Below are 18,980 nucleotides of genomic sequence, written 5' to 3' on the forward strand. Positions count from 1 at the left end.
AGCCTTCCTGCTCCCTTGGGGGCCAAAGGCTCCAGAGATGTCCCTAGACAAGAGGGAGGAAGTTTAGCACCCCCTAGTCCTTGACCCTCCCCCTGCAGGCCTCAGCTCAGGGGGCTCTATAAATGAGGAGGAGGAATTGGAAAACTTGAGTGGGTTTAAATGAGGCCTGGTTTATTGCCCAAAGGTAGAGGATCAAGGTGGGAGTGTAAGTAGCTGGTCTCTGCTCCACCGAGACCTAGAGCATGGCCTCTCTTGCCCATCTCCACCTCCCTGTCCCTTCCCCCAGTGGCCCTGACAAGCCCTCACCTGTCACTTGTTTTCTGGAGAACTGATTTTATCCCAGAAGGAGGCAGAGAGGCAATGAGGTGGGTGAGTGCAAAGGCAGATAGAGACTGGAGGAGGGCAGCTAGGTGGGATTGGGGAATGGAGATGCAGAGAGCCTTCCTTATGCTTGGCCCTGTTGGGGGCTTCCTGGGAGTTTGAATTGTGGATTGGACTCATTAGGCAGGGCCAGGACGATTGCTGGGATGAGCTTACAGGCTGGCTCCTCCAGGACGTGGCAGACTATCTTTGGAAGGGGAGATAGTGCTGCCAAACCCCAAACCATTATCTCTCCTTCCCCCCAGATGGAAATCAAAGACTTCTAAGAGCACAGTGAGAGTTTGTGAGGGGGGAGTATTTTGGCCGCACCCAACAAATGTGGAAGTTCCTTAGGCCAGGGAACAAACTGGAGCCTCAGCAGTGACAAAACAGAATCCTTAACTACTAGGCCACCAGGGAACTCCCTCTTTTAGTTTTTTTTTTTTTTAATCAGGGAAGGGGAAGGGGGTTGTAGCAGTGATGCAGAAAACCTGGGGTAAAGGTGAGGAAAATAGCTTAATAGAGGAAGGAAGGTGGCAGGGAGGGGGTGAGAATTTAGGCAGTGACTCAGGCACCCACATCTATGCATGAGCAAACAGGTGCTGGTCACATACTCAGACTCATGCTTACTCCCACCCAGCCCAGTCAGAGTTGTGTGTACACAGGACGCAAGCGCAGGCCTCCAAATGCATGTGCAAAGTACTCAAAATCATACCCAGGTACCCTGCAGCTAGCACACAGCAGCCCCCCTGGGGGGTGCATATGGGCAGGCTGACACACAGGCTCACCCCAACATGCCCACATGTACATGTGCACTGACTCTCAGTCACACAAGCCCAAGCCTCCCAGGACCTGCACAAGGACAGGCACATGCCCAGAGCTCACAGACACACCCTGCTGCCCTTCCACCCAGGGCACCAGGCACAGGCCCTTCCCAGTCTGGGCCAGAGCCTAGAGACGGGTGGCATTGAGATGAGCAGGCATTGCGAGGCGAGGGGAGGGTGTGGCAGGGGGCAGCTCCTCCAGGAAGACTCTGGTAGGCAGTGGGGGTGAGCGGGGCTCGGGCCTGGCACAGCACAAGGTGGCACGGGCGATGAGGCGGTCCAGGGGCTGCAGGGAGTGCATCCACCGAGGCAGGAAGTCCCACGTCTGTAGCCACTTGGGCAGGTGCCCGGGGCTGCGGCTCTGCAGCATGTTGACAAGCACCACAAAGGCCAGCAGGGCTCCGAAGGGTGCGCCCACACCTACCATGGCCTGCCAGCCTGCCATGGAGATGCCAAACACCAGCGAGGGCAGCAGCAGGAAGCACAGGAGGAGATAGAGGACGGCGAACCAGCGGTATTTGGCGGTACGTTTCCCCAGCGCCTTGGCCATGCGGATGGGCAGGCGCATGCAGGGCACTGGGTACCACAGCAGGATGCCCGAGATGTTGAAGAAGAAATGGCAGAGGGCGATCTACAGGGAAGAGGGCAGAGGAGCTGAGGTGAGCACCGGGCTGTGTTTCTGAGTCAGGATCGAAAACAGGGCCTCACCTAGTGTAGGCGCAGAAAGTCAGCACTTGGGGTCTGGCCTGGCCCCAGTAAAATATTGAAACATTTCTAGACTAGTAGATAAATAACTGCTGCCCTGAACTCTCCACATTTCCCCAGTGACCCCTCTCAGGAATTCCCTAGCAGATCCTGCCCAGATCCAGCAGCTGAAAGAGTCATACTGGTTTCTGGTTCAGAAGCTCTGGCTCCCTGAGTGGTCAGTGCCCTGGCTTATCAGATATTCCTTTGCTCCTAGAACAGCAACCCGTTTGCTGTCTGCCCCCAATTCTTTTTCTTTTTTGGCAGTCCCATGGCACATGGAGTTCCCGGGCAGGATCCAATCTGAGCCGCAGCTGCGACCTACACTGAAGTTGCAGCAACACTGGATCCTTTAACCCACTGAGCCAGGCCTGCATCCTGGTGCTGCAGAGATGTTGCCGATCCTGTTGCACCACAGCGGGAACTCCTGCCCCCCAATTTTTGATCCCCCCAAACTGGGCACCCTCTTACAGCACCCCTTCCTCAGAGTGCAAATCCCACTGGCTCTTGTTCATCCATTGGCATGATTTTCAGTAATGTCTCCTCGTTAGACACTAGGGTTTTGAGGGGGCACTAGGTATACTTTGCCCATGGTTTCTAAGATCTGGCCTATCAGGTGGCTCCTAGTAGGGAGTCAAAAACTGATACCCATTGTCCTATGCTAGATCAGGCTCCAGGTGCCCGTCCCAGCCCTGTCCTGTCTCTGGCAGGGCTCCTCTCCCAGTCGCACCTGGAAAGCACTGGACAGCTTCTCCCGGGGGCTGGCCAGAGCCGCCAGGATGGCTGTGGTGGTGGTGCCGATGTTGGAGCCCAGTGTGAGCGGGTAGGCGCGTTCGATGCTGATTACACCCAGGCCTGGGGGCAGAGGGGAGGATATGGTCTCTCCAGCTCCCTCCTCCTGCCTTCTCCCTGCCAGCTCTGCTCCGCCCACCCCACGCGACGCTGCCTCCTTAACTTGGGGACTCACCAATGAGTGGGGTGATGGCCGAGGTGAACACAGAACTGCTCTGGACGACGAAAGTCATGCCGGCGCCCACCACCATGGCAAAGTAGCCTGTGGCCCAGGTGAAGGGGGCGGGGAAGTCTGTGAGGAAAACCATCCCAGGAGGGTCAGTGGGTCCTTGGGGAGGAGGTATCAGATGCCAGCTTCCAAATGGGAGCTTGTCGGTCCCCTGCTGAGCTGTGGTGGCTTCTCCTGGTTCTCTTTGATCTTGGATTAAAAGCCTGTCTCAGCCTGGTCCTATCGCCGGATTGCTGAGGCTGTTCCCTCTGCCCAGGACATCCTTCTCCTAAGTATATTTGTTCTCACGACTCAGCCTGAGTATTGCTGCTGGTAGAAAGTGCCCCCTGACCCCTGCTTTGCTTTTGCCTCCTCTGGCCTCCCACAGACCCATGGATGCCCCCATTCCAGCTTTTGTCACAAGGCCTGTCCCAAGAGCTCAAAATGAGGCTTAAAATGAAAGTCAGATGGGGGTCACCCCCCTGCCTGAACCCCCAGGCCCCCCCATTACCCTGGCTAAAGTCTGAGTTCTGAGCACAGCCTGCAGGGCCCTGACCTGCTCCATCCCTGTTAGCTCGCTGACCTCACCCTGCGTTGCTCACAGAGCTCCTGCCACACTGCTGGCCACCTTTCTGTGCCACAAGCCTGCTCAGCTGAGTCCTGCCTCTGAGCCTTTGCAAGTACTGTTCCCTCCACCTGAAAAGCTTTTCAGCCACCCGACTGCCTGCATTTAGGTCTCTGCTCAAATGTCACCTCTGCACAGAGGCCACTGACCACCCATTGAAAGTAGCCGCTTCCATACTCTATTTGCCACTTTTGTTTTCTCCTTGGTAGTTACTGCTCTCTTTATCTGAATTTATCCCCCCTCAACCTTTTTTTTATTGCCCATCTCCTCCTCTGGGCTGTGAACCCCCTGAGGGCAGCAGCCATCTCTGTGTGGCTCACTTCTGTATCCCCTGGCACCACACCATGCTTGGCACACGGTAGGGGCTTAATAACTATTAGTTAATTGGATCAAACACTGGCCTCTGAGAATCTCCTTAGAACCACCTGCTAGAATAGAACCACAGCTGGACGTGGCCACAGGTCCCCAGCTGTAAGCCTTAGGAGCCTCAGAAATGACTGGGCCCAGGAGTTCCCATTGTGGCACAGTGGAAATGAACCCAACTAGTATCTATGAGGATGTGGGTTCCATCCCTGGCTTCACTCAGTGCGTCAAGGATCTGGTGTTGCTATGGCTGTGGTGTAGACTGGCAGCTGCAGCTCAGATTTGACACCTAGCCTGGGAACCTCCATACGCCTCAGGTGCAACCCTAAAAAGACAAAGAAATCACTGGGTCCAACATCTTTGTTCACATGGAGAAACTGAGGCTCAGAGATGGTAGGGCTTTACCCACAGATTGCACAGCAAGTCAATGGCAGGACTTAGCAAGATCCAGAAGGGCCTCTCCTGGGGCCTGCCCACCCACTGCTTGGGGCTCACCGGTGTTGATAACCTTCTGAATGACCTTGGCCACCTGGCCCTTGAGCAGAGAGTTGAGCATCTTGACGAGGAGGATGAGGCAGGTGCAGAGGAGTACCAGGGAGCCAGCCAGCAGGATGAGCCCCACCGCCAGGTCAGGCAGCCCTGTGTCCACGAAGATGTGGTTGCCTGTGGATGGGTGGAGGTGGCTGTCAAGCTGTTGAGAGCTGACCTTCCATCTGGCAACCAATCCCCCACCCTTGCCACCCTCTTGGTCTCAGAGCCAAAGACCCCACCTCAGGCTCCTTCAACCTCTACATCAGAGCCTGACCCAGGCCCAGGAGCTGGGCTGGTTGGCATCTGTCCTTCTGGGGCTGGAAGCAGCAGTGGCCAGGCGGGAGATGGCCCTGCCATGCTGGACATCTCCCATGCTGCAGGCACTCACATTTCTCCATGGTAGCATTTCCGAGCATCCAGCTGGTGTTGGCCTGTGCCCTGGGCATGGGGGTGGGAGCCTAGATTAAGAGGAGAGTGACAAAGAATTCAGGAAAATGCAACCTGGGGTTAGGGCTAAGATGGGGGTAAGGGAGAGATGGGGATGGAGGAGATACGGGTGGTCCTCTCTGTTTTTGGCCATACCCATGGCATACAGAAGTTCCCTGGTCAGGGATTGAACCTGCCCCATAGCAGTGACTCAAGCCACAGCAGTGACAATGCCAGATCCTTAACCCACTGAGCCACCAGGGAACTCCCAGGTGACCCTCTTGACTACATGCCCTTGGATGGTTTACCTGTCCTCTCCAAGTCTCTTTCCTCCACTGAAGAAATGGGGGTGAAAATATCTGCCACAGGAGAATTTGGCTTTAGTCGATGCTTAGAATATTCTCCCCCGGAGTTTCCGTCATGGCTCAGTAGTTAACGAATCTGACTAGGAACCATGATGTTGCAGATTCGATCCCTGGCCTTGCTCAGTGGGTTAGGGATCCAGCGTTGCTGTGAGCTGTGGTGTAGGTTGCAGACACGGCTCGGATCCCAAGTTGCTGTGGCTCTGGCGTAGGCCAGTGGCTACAGCTCAGATTTGACCCCTAGCCTGGGAACCTCCATATGCCGCGGGAGCGGCCCAAGAAATAGCTAAGACAAAAAGACCAAAAAAAAAAAAAAAAAAGAATAGAATATTCTCCCCCATCAACCCACTGATCTGGCTCTCCCTGGGCCTGCAGGGGCCTCTTGATCTGGTGGCTTCTTGTCCATGTTTTCTTTCATCCTTCCTTGGCATGGGATGCTGTTGACCATGGCCTGCTTCTTCTGAACACTCTCCCTATCTTTATTACAATCCCTGCCTTGGTGACCCCCTCACCCCCTTTAGCATCCTTGGCCCATCCTCTCCCCTGAGCACCTAGCCTAAGTTCCACTTTCCTCTCTTCAGTTCCTTATCTGGAGGGGATGGGGCCGAGGGCCCAAGCCCCACATCTCTTCCCTCCCCCACCTACTGTCAGTAAAGACATGGGGATTCCTGGGGAGGCCCCTTAATTCAGAGGGTGTGGGGCTCAGGCTGTGTGTGGAGGTGGTGGGGAGTGTGCAGGGCCTAGAGTGGCAGCAGCTACTCAGCACCAGGCCAGGGATGCAGCCCAGCATGGCTGAAGGGCCCAGTGCTGCAAGAGAAACCACAACCCTGAAGGTTTAGATAAAATCTCCCAATTGTAAATGTTGGCAACCACGACATACTTTACAAGTCCGTGAAGGCCAGTCTGGCCTGGGGACCACTCATGTGTAGCCTTCTTGGCTTAAGGAGTTGTGGGGGTTTTATTTGTTTGTTTGTCTTTTTAGGGCTGGACCCACAGCATATGAAGTTCGCAGGCTAGGGGGTGAATCGGAGCTGTACCCACCAGCCTACACCACAGCTCATGGCAATGCCAGATCCTTAACCCCCTGAGCGAGGCCAGGGACTGAACCTGCATCCTCATGGATACTAGTCAGATTCGTTTCCACTAAGCCACAACAGGAACTCCAAGGAGTCATTTTTAAAAATGCAATTTGGGGAGTTGCTTCTGTGGTGCAATGGGACAGCCAGCTTCTTGGGAGCACTGGCATGCAGGTTTGATCCCTGGCCCAGCACAGTGGGTTAAGGATCTGGCATTGCTGCAGCTCCGGCTTAGGTTGAGACTTCAGCTTGGATTTGATCCCTGGCCTGGGAGCTCCATATGCTGTGGGGCAGGCAAAAACTGAAGAAAAAAAAATTAAATTTAAAAATAACTGAAAATACAAACTGGGGTTCCTTACTATTCTCCCAGGATCCCACCAGGATCCCAGCAGTGGAAGGAGAAAGCAGGCTGGGCTTTTTGGGGAGAAAGCATCTCACAAAGGAGGAATTAAGCCCTAGAAAGGGGCAGTTGCTCCTCAGGTCCCAGACAAAATGCGAGAGCCACAACTTCTCTGGGTTACCACACTCTGCCTCCTCTGGGAGCTGATGTGGGCCCTGGTCCCATTCCCCTGGGAAGTCTGCAGCCCACAGCCCTCTGACCTCCCTGTGTGCTGAGGGCAGGGGCTCAGGTGGGTACTGCGCTTGGATTTATAGCTCCTTTACATTTTATTCATTTTGTAGTTCCCTTGTGACTCAGTGGGTTAAGGATCAGGCCTTGTCACCACTGTGGTTCTGGTTTTCTGTTTTTGTCTATTTTTTTAGATCCGAACTGTGGCATATGGAGGTTCCCAGCCTAGGGGTCAAATTGGAGCTGTAGCTACTGGCCTACCCCACAGCCACAGCAACGCCAGATCCAAGCTGCGTCTGTGACCTACACCATGGCTCAGAGCAACATCGGATCCTTAACTCACTGAGCAAGGCCAAGGATCGAACCTCTGGCCTCAAGCATACTAGTCAGATCCATTTCCACTGAGCCACGACAGGAACTCCTGTGGCTTGGATTTGATTCCTGGCCTGGGAACTTCTACATGCTGTGGGTGCGGCCAAAACAAACAAACAAACAAACAAACAAAGAAGTAATTTATGTTATTTAAAAAATAGATAATAGAGATGAGAACTATTTATGGTGCCTGCTGATACTGGGGTTTGTTTCAGTGGCATGTAGTCCCTTGAGCAGGGCAGCGTGCTGATCCGTGCACCGAGGTGGCCATACAGGGCTTTGGGGTGCCCTCAAGCCTGGGCTAGAATTGCAGGTTGAGACACCAGGGGAAAATAGCCTCTGATGGGCTTGATTGGAAAAGACGAGTGGGAAAATGATAACTGGGGGAGAGCCAGGTGTTTGCTATAGGGCAGATCTGAGATCAAAACTTGCTGCTTATCCCTCTACTTTGGATAGGTCATGCCACCTGGCTGAGCCTGTTTTCTCCAAAGAAGGATATAAAAAGAGCTACTAACAAAGGTTACAGGAAGGAGTTCACATTGTGACTCAGTGGGTTAAGAATTCTACCAGTATCCATGAGGATGTGGGTTTGATCCCTGGCCTCACTCAGTGGATTAAGGATCCAGAAGTGCCTAAAGAAACAATGCAGATCCTGTGCTGTTGAGGCTGTGGAGTAGGCCAGCAGCTGCAGCTCTGATTTGACCCCCTAGCCTGGGAACTTCCATATGCTGCAGGTGTGGCCCTAAAAAAAGAAAAAAAAAAGCAAGAGGGAGGAAAAAAACACAGTTTAGGAGTTCCCGTCGTGGCGCAGTGGTTAACGAATCCGACTAGGAACCATGAGGTTGTGGGTTCAGTCCCTGCCCTTGCTCAGTGGGTTAACGATCCGGCGTTGCCATGAGCTGTGGTGTAGGTTGCAGACGCGGCTTGGATCCCGCGTTGCTGTGGCTCTGGCGTAGGCCGGTGGCTACAGCTCCGATTCAACCCCTAGCCTGGGAACCTCCATATGCCGCGGGAGCGGCCCAAGAAATAGCAACAACAACAACAAAAAAGACAAAGGACAAAAAAAACAAAACAAAAAAAAAAAAAACACAGTTTATAGGAGAAAATATGTGTGAGGCACTCACCACAGGGCTTAGATCGTGACAAGCCTTCAGTAAATTGTGCCTCCAAATAAGGATTAGACCCCTTCCCTCCTTGGGCCCCTCTAGCATCATGTGGTAGCATCACATGGAGTGTGTGTATAGCTGGCTTCCTAGGTCAGGATCAATGGCTCTTGTAGCCATGCCTGAAGCTCCTGGTCCTGCCCTGGGGTGGGGAGCTTGGTGGAGATAAACTGCCCTGAGCTGGGCCCAGGGGGTGTCTTGAGGGAGGGGTTTGTGGCACCTGGCGAGGCTGGAGGAGGAGGAGAGGAGCTCCACTGGGCTGGCAGTGACAGGGTATGGCAAGGCTGAGGGCTAGAACTTTTGGGTTGTGGAACCTTGACCTTCCTTCTGGGCTTGGGCCCTGGATGAGCTCACAGTGGGGAGTCTAGAGACCCTAAAGTGCAAGGAAGGGGGATGTAGAAACAGTGGAGGGGCAGGGAGGAGGCCAACTGTGTTGCCAGGGTGGGTGGACAGGATGGAGGGGAGGGAGTAGGCCCTGGAGCTTCCCTACCAGGCAGAGGGAGAAGTTAGGAGCTCCAGCCTAGATAAAGAGCTGGCAGGCCCAGGGTCTGGGGCACACCCTCAGGATGTGCCCATCCCTCCTGAGCCTGGGGGTAGGTGGGAGCATGTGGAGGAGGTGGTGAACTCTGTTGGAAGAGCAGACTTAAGGGGCCTCAGTCAGCCTTGGGATCAAACCCCAGCTGAGCCCAAACCCCAGCTGAGCCCCTCCAGCTGCGTGACACTGGACCAAACATGTAACCTATCTGGACCTCAATTTCCTCTTCTGCAGTATGAGGGCCATAAGGCTGCCTACTTCTCTCCAGGGCCTAGTTGTGAGGAATCTGGGAAGAGAGAGTTTGGGATTTATGTGCCTGTAGAGACAACCCAAATTAAGGAGGCACTTCTGGGAACTGAAGATGATGATTAAGCTCACAGAGGAATGTGGGCCCCAAGAATCCTTCTCCAGGAGAACGGGCAGGATATGGGCATGCTCAGCAGTCTTCCCCTCCAGAAGGGGTGTTCTCTGGTCTTTTATTTTTCTGGGAGCAAAGAAGCACCATGCTAGCAGCGCCATCTGCTGGTGAAGAGGAGAACTTTTTACAGCCACACCTACCACCCCTGGAGACTCTGTCTCCAAGTGGCTGTGGTCACTTGGTGGCAGTCACACCTGATATGGGAAATGGACACATCAGAGATGGAGACTCAGGAGTGTGGGCTCCAGATGCCACCAGAATTTTTGTCCTACCTTAATTAGTATAGACTTGGACAAGCCTACCTGAGCCTCTGTTTCCTCATCTGTAAAATGGGGTGATAGTCCTCAAAAGAAGGTTGTTTAGGAGTTCCCTGGTATCCTAGTGGGGTAAGGACCCAGCGTTGCCACTGCTGTGGCCAAGGTTCAATCCCTGGCCCAGGAAACAGGTTGTTTAAAACTGGCAGGTGGGATCTGCCTTCTCAGCGCAGTTGGCATCGCATGAGTCTCATCAGCCAGGTAGGTGGAGTTGACAATTCACAGGGTGACCACACAAAAAGGTAATTCCCAGGACAGTGTCAGGACCCCAGAGCATCAGGAATTGTTGGAACACTAACACCATCTCTGGTTTTTCTTTCACCATCTGGAAAACTTCAGCTTCCCAATCACATAAGTGCCCTGGACTCTGGTTTGGGTGAAGTTGGGCCCAGCTTGGTCAAGGCTGGAGGCAAGGAGAGCAGGTTGGAAGGGGCCAGAGGGAGACTCAGTGGCCAAAGAAAATTCGAGTCTTCAGTGCTGGAGGAGATGCCAATGCATGTGGCTGCATGAGCCACTTTTCCAGGGGATTGTCCCAGAGAGAGGGCCAGGGCAGGGAGTTTGAGGAAAGGTTTCCTGGGAGAGCTGGGATGAAAAACCAGTACTCAGGCAAGTGGTAGCAGTGGAGAAACAGCCCTGGCCAGGCGGGTTACTTCTGGTCGCTGGGCCTCAGGTTCCTCCCATGGAAGGTGGGAGCCCCGCGTCCATCTCACCATCATCACTGAGGATTCCATCTGGTGAGAGCCACAGCTATTTGCTGGTGCGTCCTGCGGGGGGAGGTGGCCTGAATGCAGCTGCAGGTGGGCAGCAGGGGTTTTGTAGGAAACGAGGATCCCCATGGCCCAGGAGCTCCCTCCACAACTTGCTTTCTGTGAAGATGAAAGCGCGTCACTTTGCTCTTTCAGGTTTTGCTCTGAAGCAGCATTTTGCTGATTCAGAGAGCTCGGGGGGAGCCCAGAGAGCTCATGAGAAGGGGGAGCTGTGTTAGAGGGGTCACAGAGACAGCATGAAAGCTTCCTGCATGGGCTTTTTGATGTCCCACTGCCTTGAATGCTCAGAAGGACTTAGCTGGAGCCATGTGCCACTGAGATGCAAAGGAACCTCGCAGGGCCGGATGAAATGATGCTCTCTGTTCACACTGGGCTAAAGTCCCAGAACATCAAGTAGAAAAGTGGAGAGGCTGTACTGTGCCCTGGGCTTCTGGTTTCCTGGTCTCTCCTTCAAATTGAGTTACTTCTCAAACATCATAATCAAGGGGAAGCCAATACTGTGGATTGTGGTTTGGATGAAGCATTTTCCTTTTTTATGGCTGAGTGAGAAAGTGAGTTAATGGCTGGCTTCCTTGTTAGCCTAGCGTAAAGGCCAGTCCACGAGTGTCCAGCTGATCCAAATGGAGCCTCATTCCAGGTGGTAGAAGTCAGGGAGCAGCAGGAAGAGTGTGGCAGGACAAGGAGACATAGGTCTGTGATGCCTCCGGGCGAAGGAGCCCATTGTCACTGCAAGTGGCTGCTGTGTCTCCACGGCCCGCTTGTCTTTCTGGGCCAGTTTCCATCTGGTCCTACTTTCCCAGGCATCTTTATAGCATTCTCTCCCTGCCCCTCCCACATTACCTGAGCCTCCAAACACGGCAGAGCTGAGCCACTGACCCCCCTGGAACCCAGGGGAAGAGAGAGCCCTAGACTGCAAAGCCTGTGCTCGGGGCCCTGAGGCAGTAGAACAAGTCCCGGAGAGTTTCTTAGCCCCTTGGAGCCTATTTCTCTACCTGTGAGACCAGAGAGTTTGTTCTTAAAATTCAATGTGGAACAGCCCTGATTTAATGGGTCTAGGGAAGGGCCAGATACTCTGCATCTCTAATAGGTTCCCAGGTGGTACCTGTGCCACTGGCCCACACTTTGAGAACCGATCTTTGGGCTAACTCGATGACATGTCAAATCTCATTGATCAGCAATGGCTGCTTGAAGCCAGTGTGAGTCTGGGAGGAGTAACAGTGTAACTGCTTTTTCTTCTTTTTTTTCTGGCCACACCCACAGCATGTACAAGTTCCCAGGCCAGAAACTGAACCTCTGCCACAGCGGTGATCCCAGTTGTTACAGTGACAATGCCTGATCCTTTAACCCTCTGCACCACGAGGGAACTCCGCCTGCCTTTTTTTTTTTTTTCTCTCCCCCTTTTTAGGGCTGTACCTGCAGCATATGGAAGTTCCCAGGCTAGGGGTTGAATTGGAGCTATAGCTTACCGGCCTACACCACAGCCACAGCAATGCCAGATCCGAGCCACGTCTGCCACCTACACCACAGCTCACGCAACGCCTCAGTTCTTAACCAACTGAGCGAGGCCAGGGATTGAGCCCGCATCCTCATGGATCCTAGTTGAGTTTGTTAACCCCTGAGCCATGAAGGGAATTCCTGCCTGCCTTTTGTCCATGAAAAAACTTCAATCAAAGAATACATTTAATCAGAGAAGTGAGAAAATGCAGAAAAGAGTCAAACAATACAAAATAATAGTTTAGCCATTAAACAAAGTCAAGGACCTTTAGTTCCTCCTCAAGGGCTAAGGTAATATTCTGAGCCATGTCCTTTGAGTTGTTTTGCAGATACTGAATCCCCACCAAGGGGAAGAAATTAACTGTGTCCTGCCCACAAGCACGTAGATCCCAGACAGGTTGGAACCAGAAGTTTGATGTTGCTTCCTGATTACCTCACCACCAACCAGTCAGAAGACTGTCCATGAGCTGATCACACATTCAACAATACCTCTCCCTTCCTCTGTCTTTAAAACCCTTTCCTTGAAAGGCTTCAGGGATTTCAGGCCTTTAAAGCACTACCTTCCCAGGACTCCTTGCTTGGTGCCCTGCAGAAGTTGCTCTACTTTCATTCATCAAAACCCGGTGTCATTAGTTTGGCTTTACTGCACATGGGCGAGCAGACCCAAGTTTGGTTCGGTAATAGCAGCATCTGCCATAGGCACAGTGTACTGCAGAAGTGCCCCTTATTTGTCCTCCCCAGGCGAAGTGACCCCCAAGATCTATGTAAAGCTTTTGAACAGATGATGATGTCAGCAGTCAGCTGTGTGAAGAGGGAGTTTTCTCACTGAGGCCAGACTCACCTGCATGGAGTCCGGGTGGCACCAGATCCTGATCAGACTGTGATTTCTCAGGGACTCGTCCCCCATGGCAATGCTGGTAATCACAGACTTGTCCAGCTGTGGGCAAGATGTTGGTAGAGGGAGTGAGGGTGAGGTTCCCCAGTCCCTCAGCCCCCGCCCAATGCCAGTCCTGCCTTCACCTGGATGATGAGCTTAGTGAAAGGCTCTGTGATGATCTTGAGCAGGTCAGGGGTGTCACGGCCACCACGGATGTTGAAGGAGGCTACCACAAGTCGAGTGACGTGGTGCAGGTACCCGGTGGCAGCTTCCAGGGGCAGTAGGACCACAACTGAGAGCCAGTTAAAGCAGTCGTGCACGGTGGCCCCCGCGAAGGCCCTGGGCAGGGAGGCCGTGTTGCAGGATAGGCTCAGAGCCAGGATGTGCTCAGCCTGGGGGCTCCTGGCCTGTGGGACCACCCTCCCCCTACAAGGACAGGGCCCTCACCGCTCTACCCCCTTACCGCCGGAAGTCAGTCCTGTCCCCCGCCTGCATCAGGGCCACGATGGTGTTGGTGACCGAGGTGCCGATGTTGGAGCCCATGATGATGGGGATGGCAGAGCTCACCTCCAGCACTGATAGAAGAGCATGCCTCCTAGCTAACTGTTCAGGGACTACCCACCTCCTGCCCCACCCCTCCTGCCAGAACCCCTACCCACATCCAGGCCCATGACTCTGCCCAGCCTTGACCTCACAAGTTCATGGGGGCACAGGCTGTGTGTTTATGTGTGTGCATGCTTGTGAGCCAATATACATACACTGCACCTGCATATGTGTAAACATGTGCATGGGTATGTGTCCACGAGGGCATGGGTCCTATATGCAAATAATATGCAAATGTGCTTGTGTGTGCTCATGTGTCAGCTTAGCTAGTGCCCAGTAATTCAATCCAACATGAATCTAAATGTTGCTGGGAAAGTATTGTGCACATGTGATTTGCCTCAACTGTTGATTGACTTTCGGGAAGGAGATCAACCTCAGTAATCTGGGTGGGCCTCATCCAATAAGATTAAAGGCCTTCAGAGTAAAACTGAGGCTTCCTTAGGCAAGAAAAAGTTCCAGCTGTGCACTGAAACAGCAGTTTCTGCCCAGGAGTCTCAGCTTGCCCTTGCTGACAACCTTCACTACAGATTTCAGACTTGCCCAGCCAGCCTCACATTCAAGTAAGCCAATTTCTTGCAATAAGTCATAGATCTGTATGTGCTTCCTGCAGCTTTGGTTTCTCTGTTTCTGTTCCCCTGATGGATGGAATGAGTTACTGTGTGGTGACATGAAAGTGCGCCCTCCTGAGGCTCTGTTCCTAATCCGCCATTCTTCCCAGCTCCTGGGATATCTCCTCCTGGCTGAGATTCCAGGCCATGCTTTGGAGGATGGAGTGCAAGATGCCAGAGCTGCCCATTGCCCTTTGGCCCCCTGTTCCCACTCCTGCCCTTCCCATCCCAGCCCCCTCCCTCTTTCCCTGGCCCTGGTGGGCCAACTCACAGCCAGAGGAGACCATGCTGACAATGATGGATGTGGAGGTGCTGGAGCTCTGCACCAGCACGGTCACCAGGATCCCCACCACCAGCCCCGCTACTGGGTTGGACAGGATGGCGTTGTCCTTGAAGATGTCGCCAGCCACCTTTCCTGGGGAACATGAGGCAGCATTGTCCGAGACTCTTCAGATCCCTTCCCTGGTCCCCCCACCACCACCCTACCTCCAGCCAGCTGGAAGGCTGAGCTGAGCACGTCCAGGGAGCAGACAAAGAGGTAGAGGAAGGCAAGCATCAGCGGCACCTTGAGGAGCATCGAGCCAGCCTGGCGCAGCTTCTGGGCCAACCCTGGCTCTGGAGACAGGCCAGCGGTGAGCACAGTGGCCAAAGTCTGAGTCAGTGACTGGCGGCCCACCTTCCCCCCTCACCCAGGCCCACCTGGCTTCTGTTCCTCCTCCAGGGCCAGCTTGGAGGGCAGCGGGTCATGGCGCTCCAGAACCTCCCCATAGGAGCAGCCGTGCTCGGTGAGGGCCACAGGGCCCAGGCTGGGGAAGGCATAGGCTGAGGTCCCTGGGATCCTGTGCAGGACTGGGGAGGGAGGCCGGTCACAAACTTCCTGAGGCCCCGTGTCACTTCGGAGGAGCGGGGAGGGGGGAGGGTGGGGGAAGGGGGGAGGCCTCACCCGGGATGTGGGCGACCAATCAAGGGCAGGCAGGGCCTCAGAGTAGGAACAGCACTCACCCTGCGGGCTGGGCACGTAGGCAAAGGCCGCCCCAGGCATCATGTGCCCCCCGCGGACTGGGAGCGGGGAGATAGCCGGGCCCCCCAGCCTCTCTGCGTAGGACATCATCCTGGGTACACTCTGTGGGCCCTGCACATCAGGGGGCCCAAACTGAATGACAACTGCTGTGTCACGGAAACACACACACACACAGCCATTCCCCCCCACATCCACACACCCATTCACTCATGTGCACAAACACCCATGGTGTGTGATCCCAAACACACACCCAGAAAAGCACACTCAGGTGGTTGTCACAGATTTGGGGATTCGTTCATTCAGTCATTCGTTCGTTCATTCATTCATTCAGCAAGTATTTATTTACTCTATCTCAGGCACTGAGCTCAACGCCAGGGTACAGCTGGCTAATACAGATGCAGCTCTGCCCCCATGAAGCTCAATGTCTAGTGGGGAGACACATGTCAATGAAATAAGCTCTCAAATAGACGGAACATGACAATGGGAACAAGTGTCCTAATGACAGACACAGGTGCCACCAGAGTGCTTCCTGGGGCCAAGAGATTCACCCTCACAAGTGAACTGCTTTCCCCATCCATTCCCACCCCCAAGCAATAAACAAATGTTGGTGGTCTTTTTGCCATGAATGAGGCTCAGACCAGGACTGGTTTAGTTAAGCAGGGCCCTCACCCTGTCCCCAAGTCTGGGAAGACCTCGGCTTGCCTTAGGTCCTCCTGAACTGCCCCAGGAGTTCTCTGCTATTGGGGTGGGAGTGCCCCAGTCTGCTTCAGGACCTCCACCCTCCACCCCAACATTATTCCAAGGGTCCTAGCTATTAGGGTTGGGGGCAGGTATGCAGAGCTGAATGCTGGGCCCTGGAAGAGCATGAGTCCTTTTCACTCTGGAGGAGTGAGCCAGGCTGGGATGGGACTAAGATGTGGTAGGGGACAGGGACAGAGGCATGGTGAGGACAGAGGTAAGGGGCTTGTTTTCACCTAAGTGTTGGGGATGGGTTTAAGATGTAGGGACCCTGGACTGACCTTGGTGTTCTGTGTTTCAGCTCCTGTTCAGCTGCTCAGGGAAGCCCTAGGAAGGGCTGGGAGGGACCAGGAGGGAACCTGGGACCCTCCCCTTTATACCCTCGGGTCAAGGGCAAAGTCCCTAGAACCCTAGCTGATCTCCCTCTGTTGCCCCAATTAACCTAACCCCCTAGATTCCTCCCAGTTAATTGCTAATCGTCTGCTCTGCAGGGGGAGTCTGTGTCAGGCTCTCTCCTCCCCCGCACAGATACTCAGCCTGAACTATGATCCAGATTCAGCAAGGAGGGCACTGAGGCATCCCACACCCCCAGGCAGAGACCCTAATATCAGTCAGGTGCCTTGTTCCGAGGGTCCCCTGAGATTTCATGGCTCTGGCCCGTTTTCCTTATTCTTGGCCTGACAGTGCTCCCCAGGGAATGGCCCAAACACCCTTGAGTCTTGCCTTCCATCAGGGTGTCTCTGGGTTTGTCTGTGTGACTTGAGTGGCATTTGGAAAAGAGGGAGAATGTGAGGGAGGAAGCAACAGAAGACACACCCAGAGAGGCTATTTGTGCTGAACTGTGGGACGTCCATGACCACAGATCCAGGATGTGAGCCTGGAGAATGTGAAGCCTCTGGCCAGATAAGGCAGGGCCTGGTCTGCACTTTAGAATGGTCTTGGGGTTGGGGGTGGGGTGGCGTGGTATGTGTCAAAGGGAGCAAGTCCAGGGTGGCACAGCAGGTTAAGGATCTGGTGTTGCCACTGTAGTGGCTCAAGTCACTGCTATGGTGAGAATTCCCTGGCCCTGGAACTTCCACATGCTTCGGGTATAACCGATAAAAAGGCAGGGGGTGGGAGGTGTGAGTCTGGAAGGAGAGATTGCTGATGTGATGGTCCAGGTGACAGATGATGAGGTCTGAATCAAAGTGGAAAGAAGAGGGATGGAGAGGAGAGAATGCATCCTAGGGATACTTGGTGTATCTTTTTTCTTTTTCCTTTTCTGGGCCATACCCGAGGCGAATGGAAGTTCCCCATCTAGGGGTTGAATCAGAGCTGCAGCTGCCAGCTTATACCACATCCACAGCAACACCAGATCCGAGCTGCCTCTGTGACCTACGCTGCAGCTTGTGGCAACACTGGATCCTTAACCCACTGAGCGAAGCCAGGGGAGGGTGGGAGCAAGAGGAAGTATGTAACGATTGGGTTTCTGGATCAGGAAGCCGATGATGACACGAGGTCTGTTGCAGAATTCCTGAAACCCAGACAGGAGGGTTAAGGAGACTTTTTTCTCTTTCTTGGGACCTTGGAGCCTGAGTTTGGGCTTATGATCACAGAGAGATGAGAAGGGGGTGCCCCTTCTAAGAGATTAAGATTTTATCTGATCAGGAGTTCCCGTTGTAGCTCAGCAGTTAACGAATCCGACTAGGAACCATGAGGTGGCGGGTTTGATCCCTGGCCTCGCTCAGTGGGTCAAGGATCTGGTGTTGCCATGACCTGTGGTGTAGGTTGCAGATGCAGCCCAGATCCCAAGTTGCTGTGGCTTGTGGTGTAGGCTGGCAGCTACAGCCCCAGTTAGACCCCTAGCCTGGAAATCTCCATATGCCTCAGGTGTGGCTCTAGAAAAGAAACACACACACACACACAAACACGATTTTATCAGATAAAAAAAAATCAAAAGCATAAAGAACTTAAAAAAAGTAGGGAGAGTTCCCTGGTGGCTCAATGGGTTAAGGACCCAGCATTATCATTGCTGTGGCTCTGGTCACTGCTGTGGCGGGAGTTTGGTCCCTGGCCTGGGAAATTCCATATGCTGCCAGCACAGCCAAAATAATACATATTTTATCAGATTCAGGAGTGGTGGGTCAACAACTCCTCCTGGCTCACCAGCCACCCTTTGATCCCTCAGGACCCCCTGAGCTATGGCCCTTTGCAACATCTTACACATTTTAGGGTCACACAGACCCAGCCTTCTCCATCAAAGAGGATGGACATTTTTGAATAGTTCCACCTTAAATATGAGTGCTTAATTCACAGAACTTTGGGGAGTTATCTACCTCATAGAGCTCACAATTGACTCTTTGTCAAAGTGGCTAAAAGCAGAGAAGAGGTCAGCCTGGGTTTTGATCCCAGTGCCACCACATTGTGGTCATAGCAGTTTAGGCCGCAGAACCCACAGGGGAGAGGGGTGGGGAGGAGGAGGGAGGGGCAGAGGTGCAGCTGGGATTGGGTTGGGGTGGAGTGACCATAAGTCCTGGCTTGCCCGGCCAAGTCTGCATTTATGACTGTTGATTCAGGGTTCCCTTTCACTCTGCAAAGTGCCCTTGTTTGGACAATAAAGCCATGTGGTCTTACGTCTGTTCTGGGAGATTCTGGGGAGTGAAGGCAGGGAATCAGCCACTTGGTGCTTACGAGAAAGGTCTCCATTCATAGCAAAAAGGAAAATAAAAACAATCCTGCTTCTGAGAAACATTGCTGTGATGTTTAGAACAATGACACCTCCTTTTTTAAAAATGAGTTGCCATCTTTATTTTATTTTATTTTATTTTTTATTTTTATTTTTTTCCTTTCAGGGCTGTACCTGTGGCATATGGAAGTTCCCCAGCTAGGGGTCCAATTGGAGCTGTAGCTGCCAGCCTATGTCACAGCCACAGCAATGCGGGATCCAAGCCGCATCTTCAAACTACCTCACAGCTCAGGGCAACACTGGATCCTTAACCCACTGAGTGAGGTCAGGGATAGAACCTGCATCCTCATGGATACTCGCCAGATTCGTTTCCGCCGAGCCACAACGGGAACTCCAACAACTCCTTTTTAAGAAGATTCAGATCTTTGACAGTTTTGAAACTTGCCTTCCTTGCCCTCATGGAGTATGGGGTTTAGCGGGAGAGGCATTTATCAGTCAAATGCATTGCAAGATATAATTGCAAAAT

General features: G+C 53.4%; 1 protein-coding gene across 4 annotated transcripts; it reads right to left on the reverse strand.

Annotated features, from left to right (window-relative positions):
* Window positions 1–785: 785 nt before the first annotated feature.
* SLC34A1 (solute carrier family 34 member 1) lies at window positions 786–16,162 on the reverse strand. Of its 4 annotated transcripts, XM_047777994.1 has the most exons (13): window positions 16,071–16,162; window positions 15,033–15,162; window positions 14,730–14,879; window positions 14,517–14,645; window positions 14,302–14,445; window positions 13,283–13,394; window positions 12,963–13,158; window positions 12,784–12,879; window positions 4,836–4,905; window positions 4,412–4,579; window positions 2,896–3,012; window positions 2,659–2,783; window positions 786–1,815 (listed from the first exon to the last, which is right to left on the reverse strand). In XM_047777994.1, the coding sequence occupies exons 2-13, from the start codon at window positions 15,139–15,141 to the stop codon at window positions 1,312–1,314; spliced, it is 1,920 nt and encodes a 639-aa protein (XP_047633950.1). In that variant the 5' UTR covers window positions 15,142–15,162; window positions 16,071–16,162; the 3' UTR covers window positions 786–1,311. The 4 variants fall into 4 exon arrangements, with proteins under 4 accessions (XP_047633950.1, XP_047633951.1, XP_047633952.1 ...); XM_047777995.1 differs by lacking the exon at window positions 2,659–2,783 and having other exon boundaries at window positions 16,071–16,129; XM_047777996.1 differs by lacking the exons at window positions 786–1,815; window positions 2,659–2,783; window positions 2,896–3,012; window positions 4,412–4,579; window positions 4,836–4,905 and adding an exon at window positions 8,331–9,468 and having other exon boundaries at window positions 16,071–16,129.
* Window positions 16,163–18,980: the final 2,818 nt, after the last annotated feature.

This window comes from Phacochoerus africanus, chromosome 4 (genome assembly GCF_016906955.1).
Source record: "Phacochoerus africanus isolate WHEZ1 chromosome 4, ROS_Pafr_v1, whole genome shotgun sequence".
Classification (NCBI taxonomy): Eukaryota; Metazoa; Chordata; class Mammalia; order Artiodactyla; family Suidae; genus Phacochoerus; species Phacochoerus africanus.

Bases quoted from the DNA above. Each gene is read 5' to 3' on its own strand.
- SLC34A1 (XM_047777994.1), bottom strand. From the start codon at position 15,141: ATGATGTCCTACGCAGAGAGGCTGGGGGGCCCGGCTATCTCCCCGCTC. The intron at 12,880-12,962 runs GTGAAGGCAGGA...TCTTGCCCACAG, and splicing joins TCACTAAGCTCATCATCCAG to CTGGACAAGTCTGTGATTAC. The intron at 3,013-4,411 runs GTGAGCCCCAAG...TTTTCCTCACAG, and splicing joins TCAGAAGGTTATCAACACCG to ACTTCCCCGCCCCCTTCACC.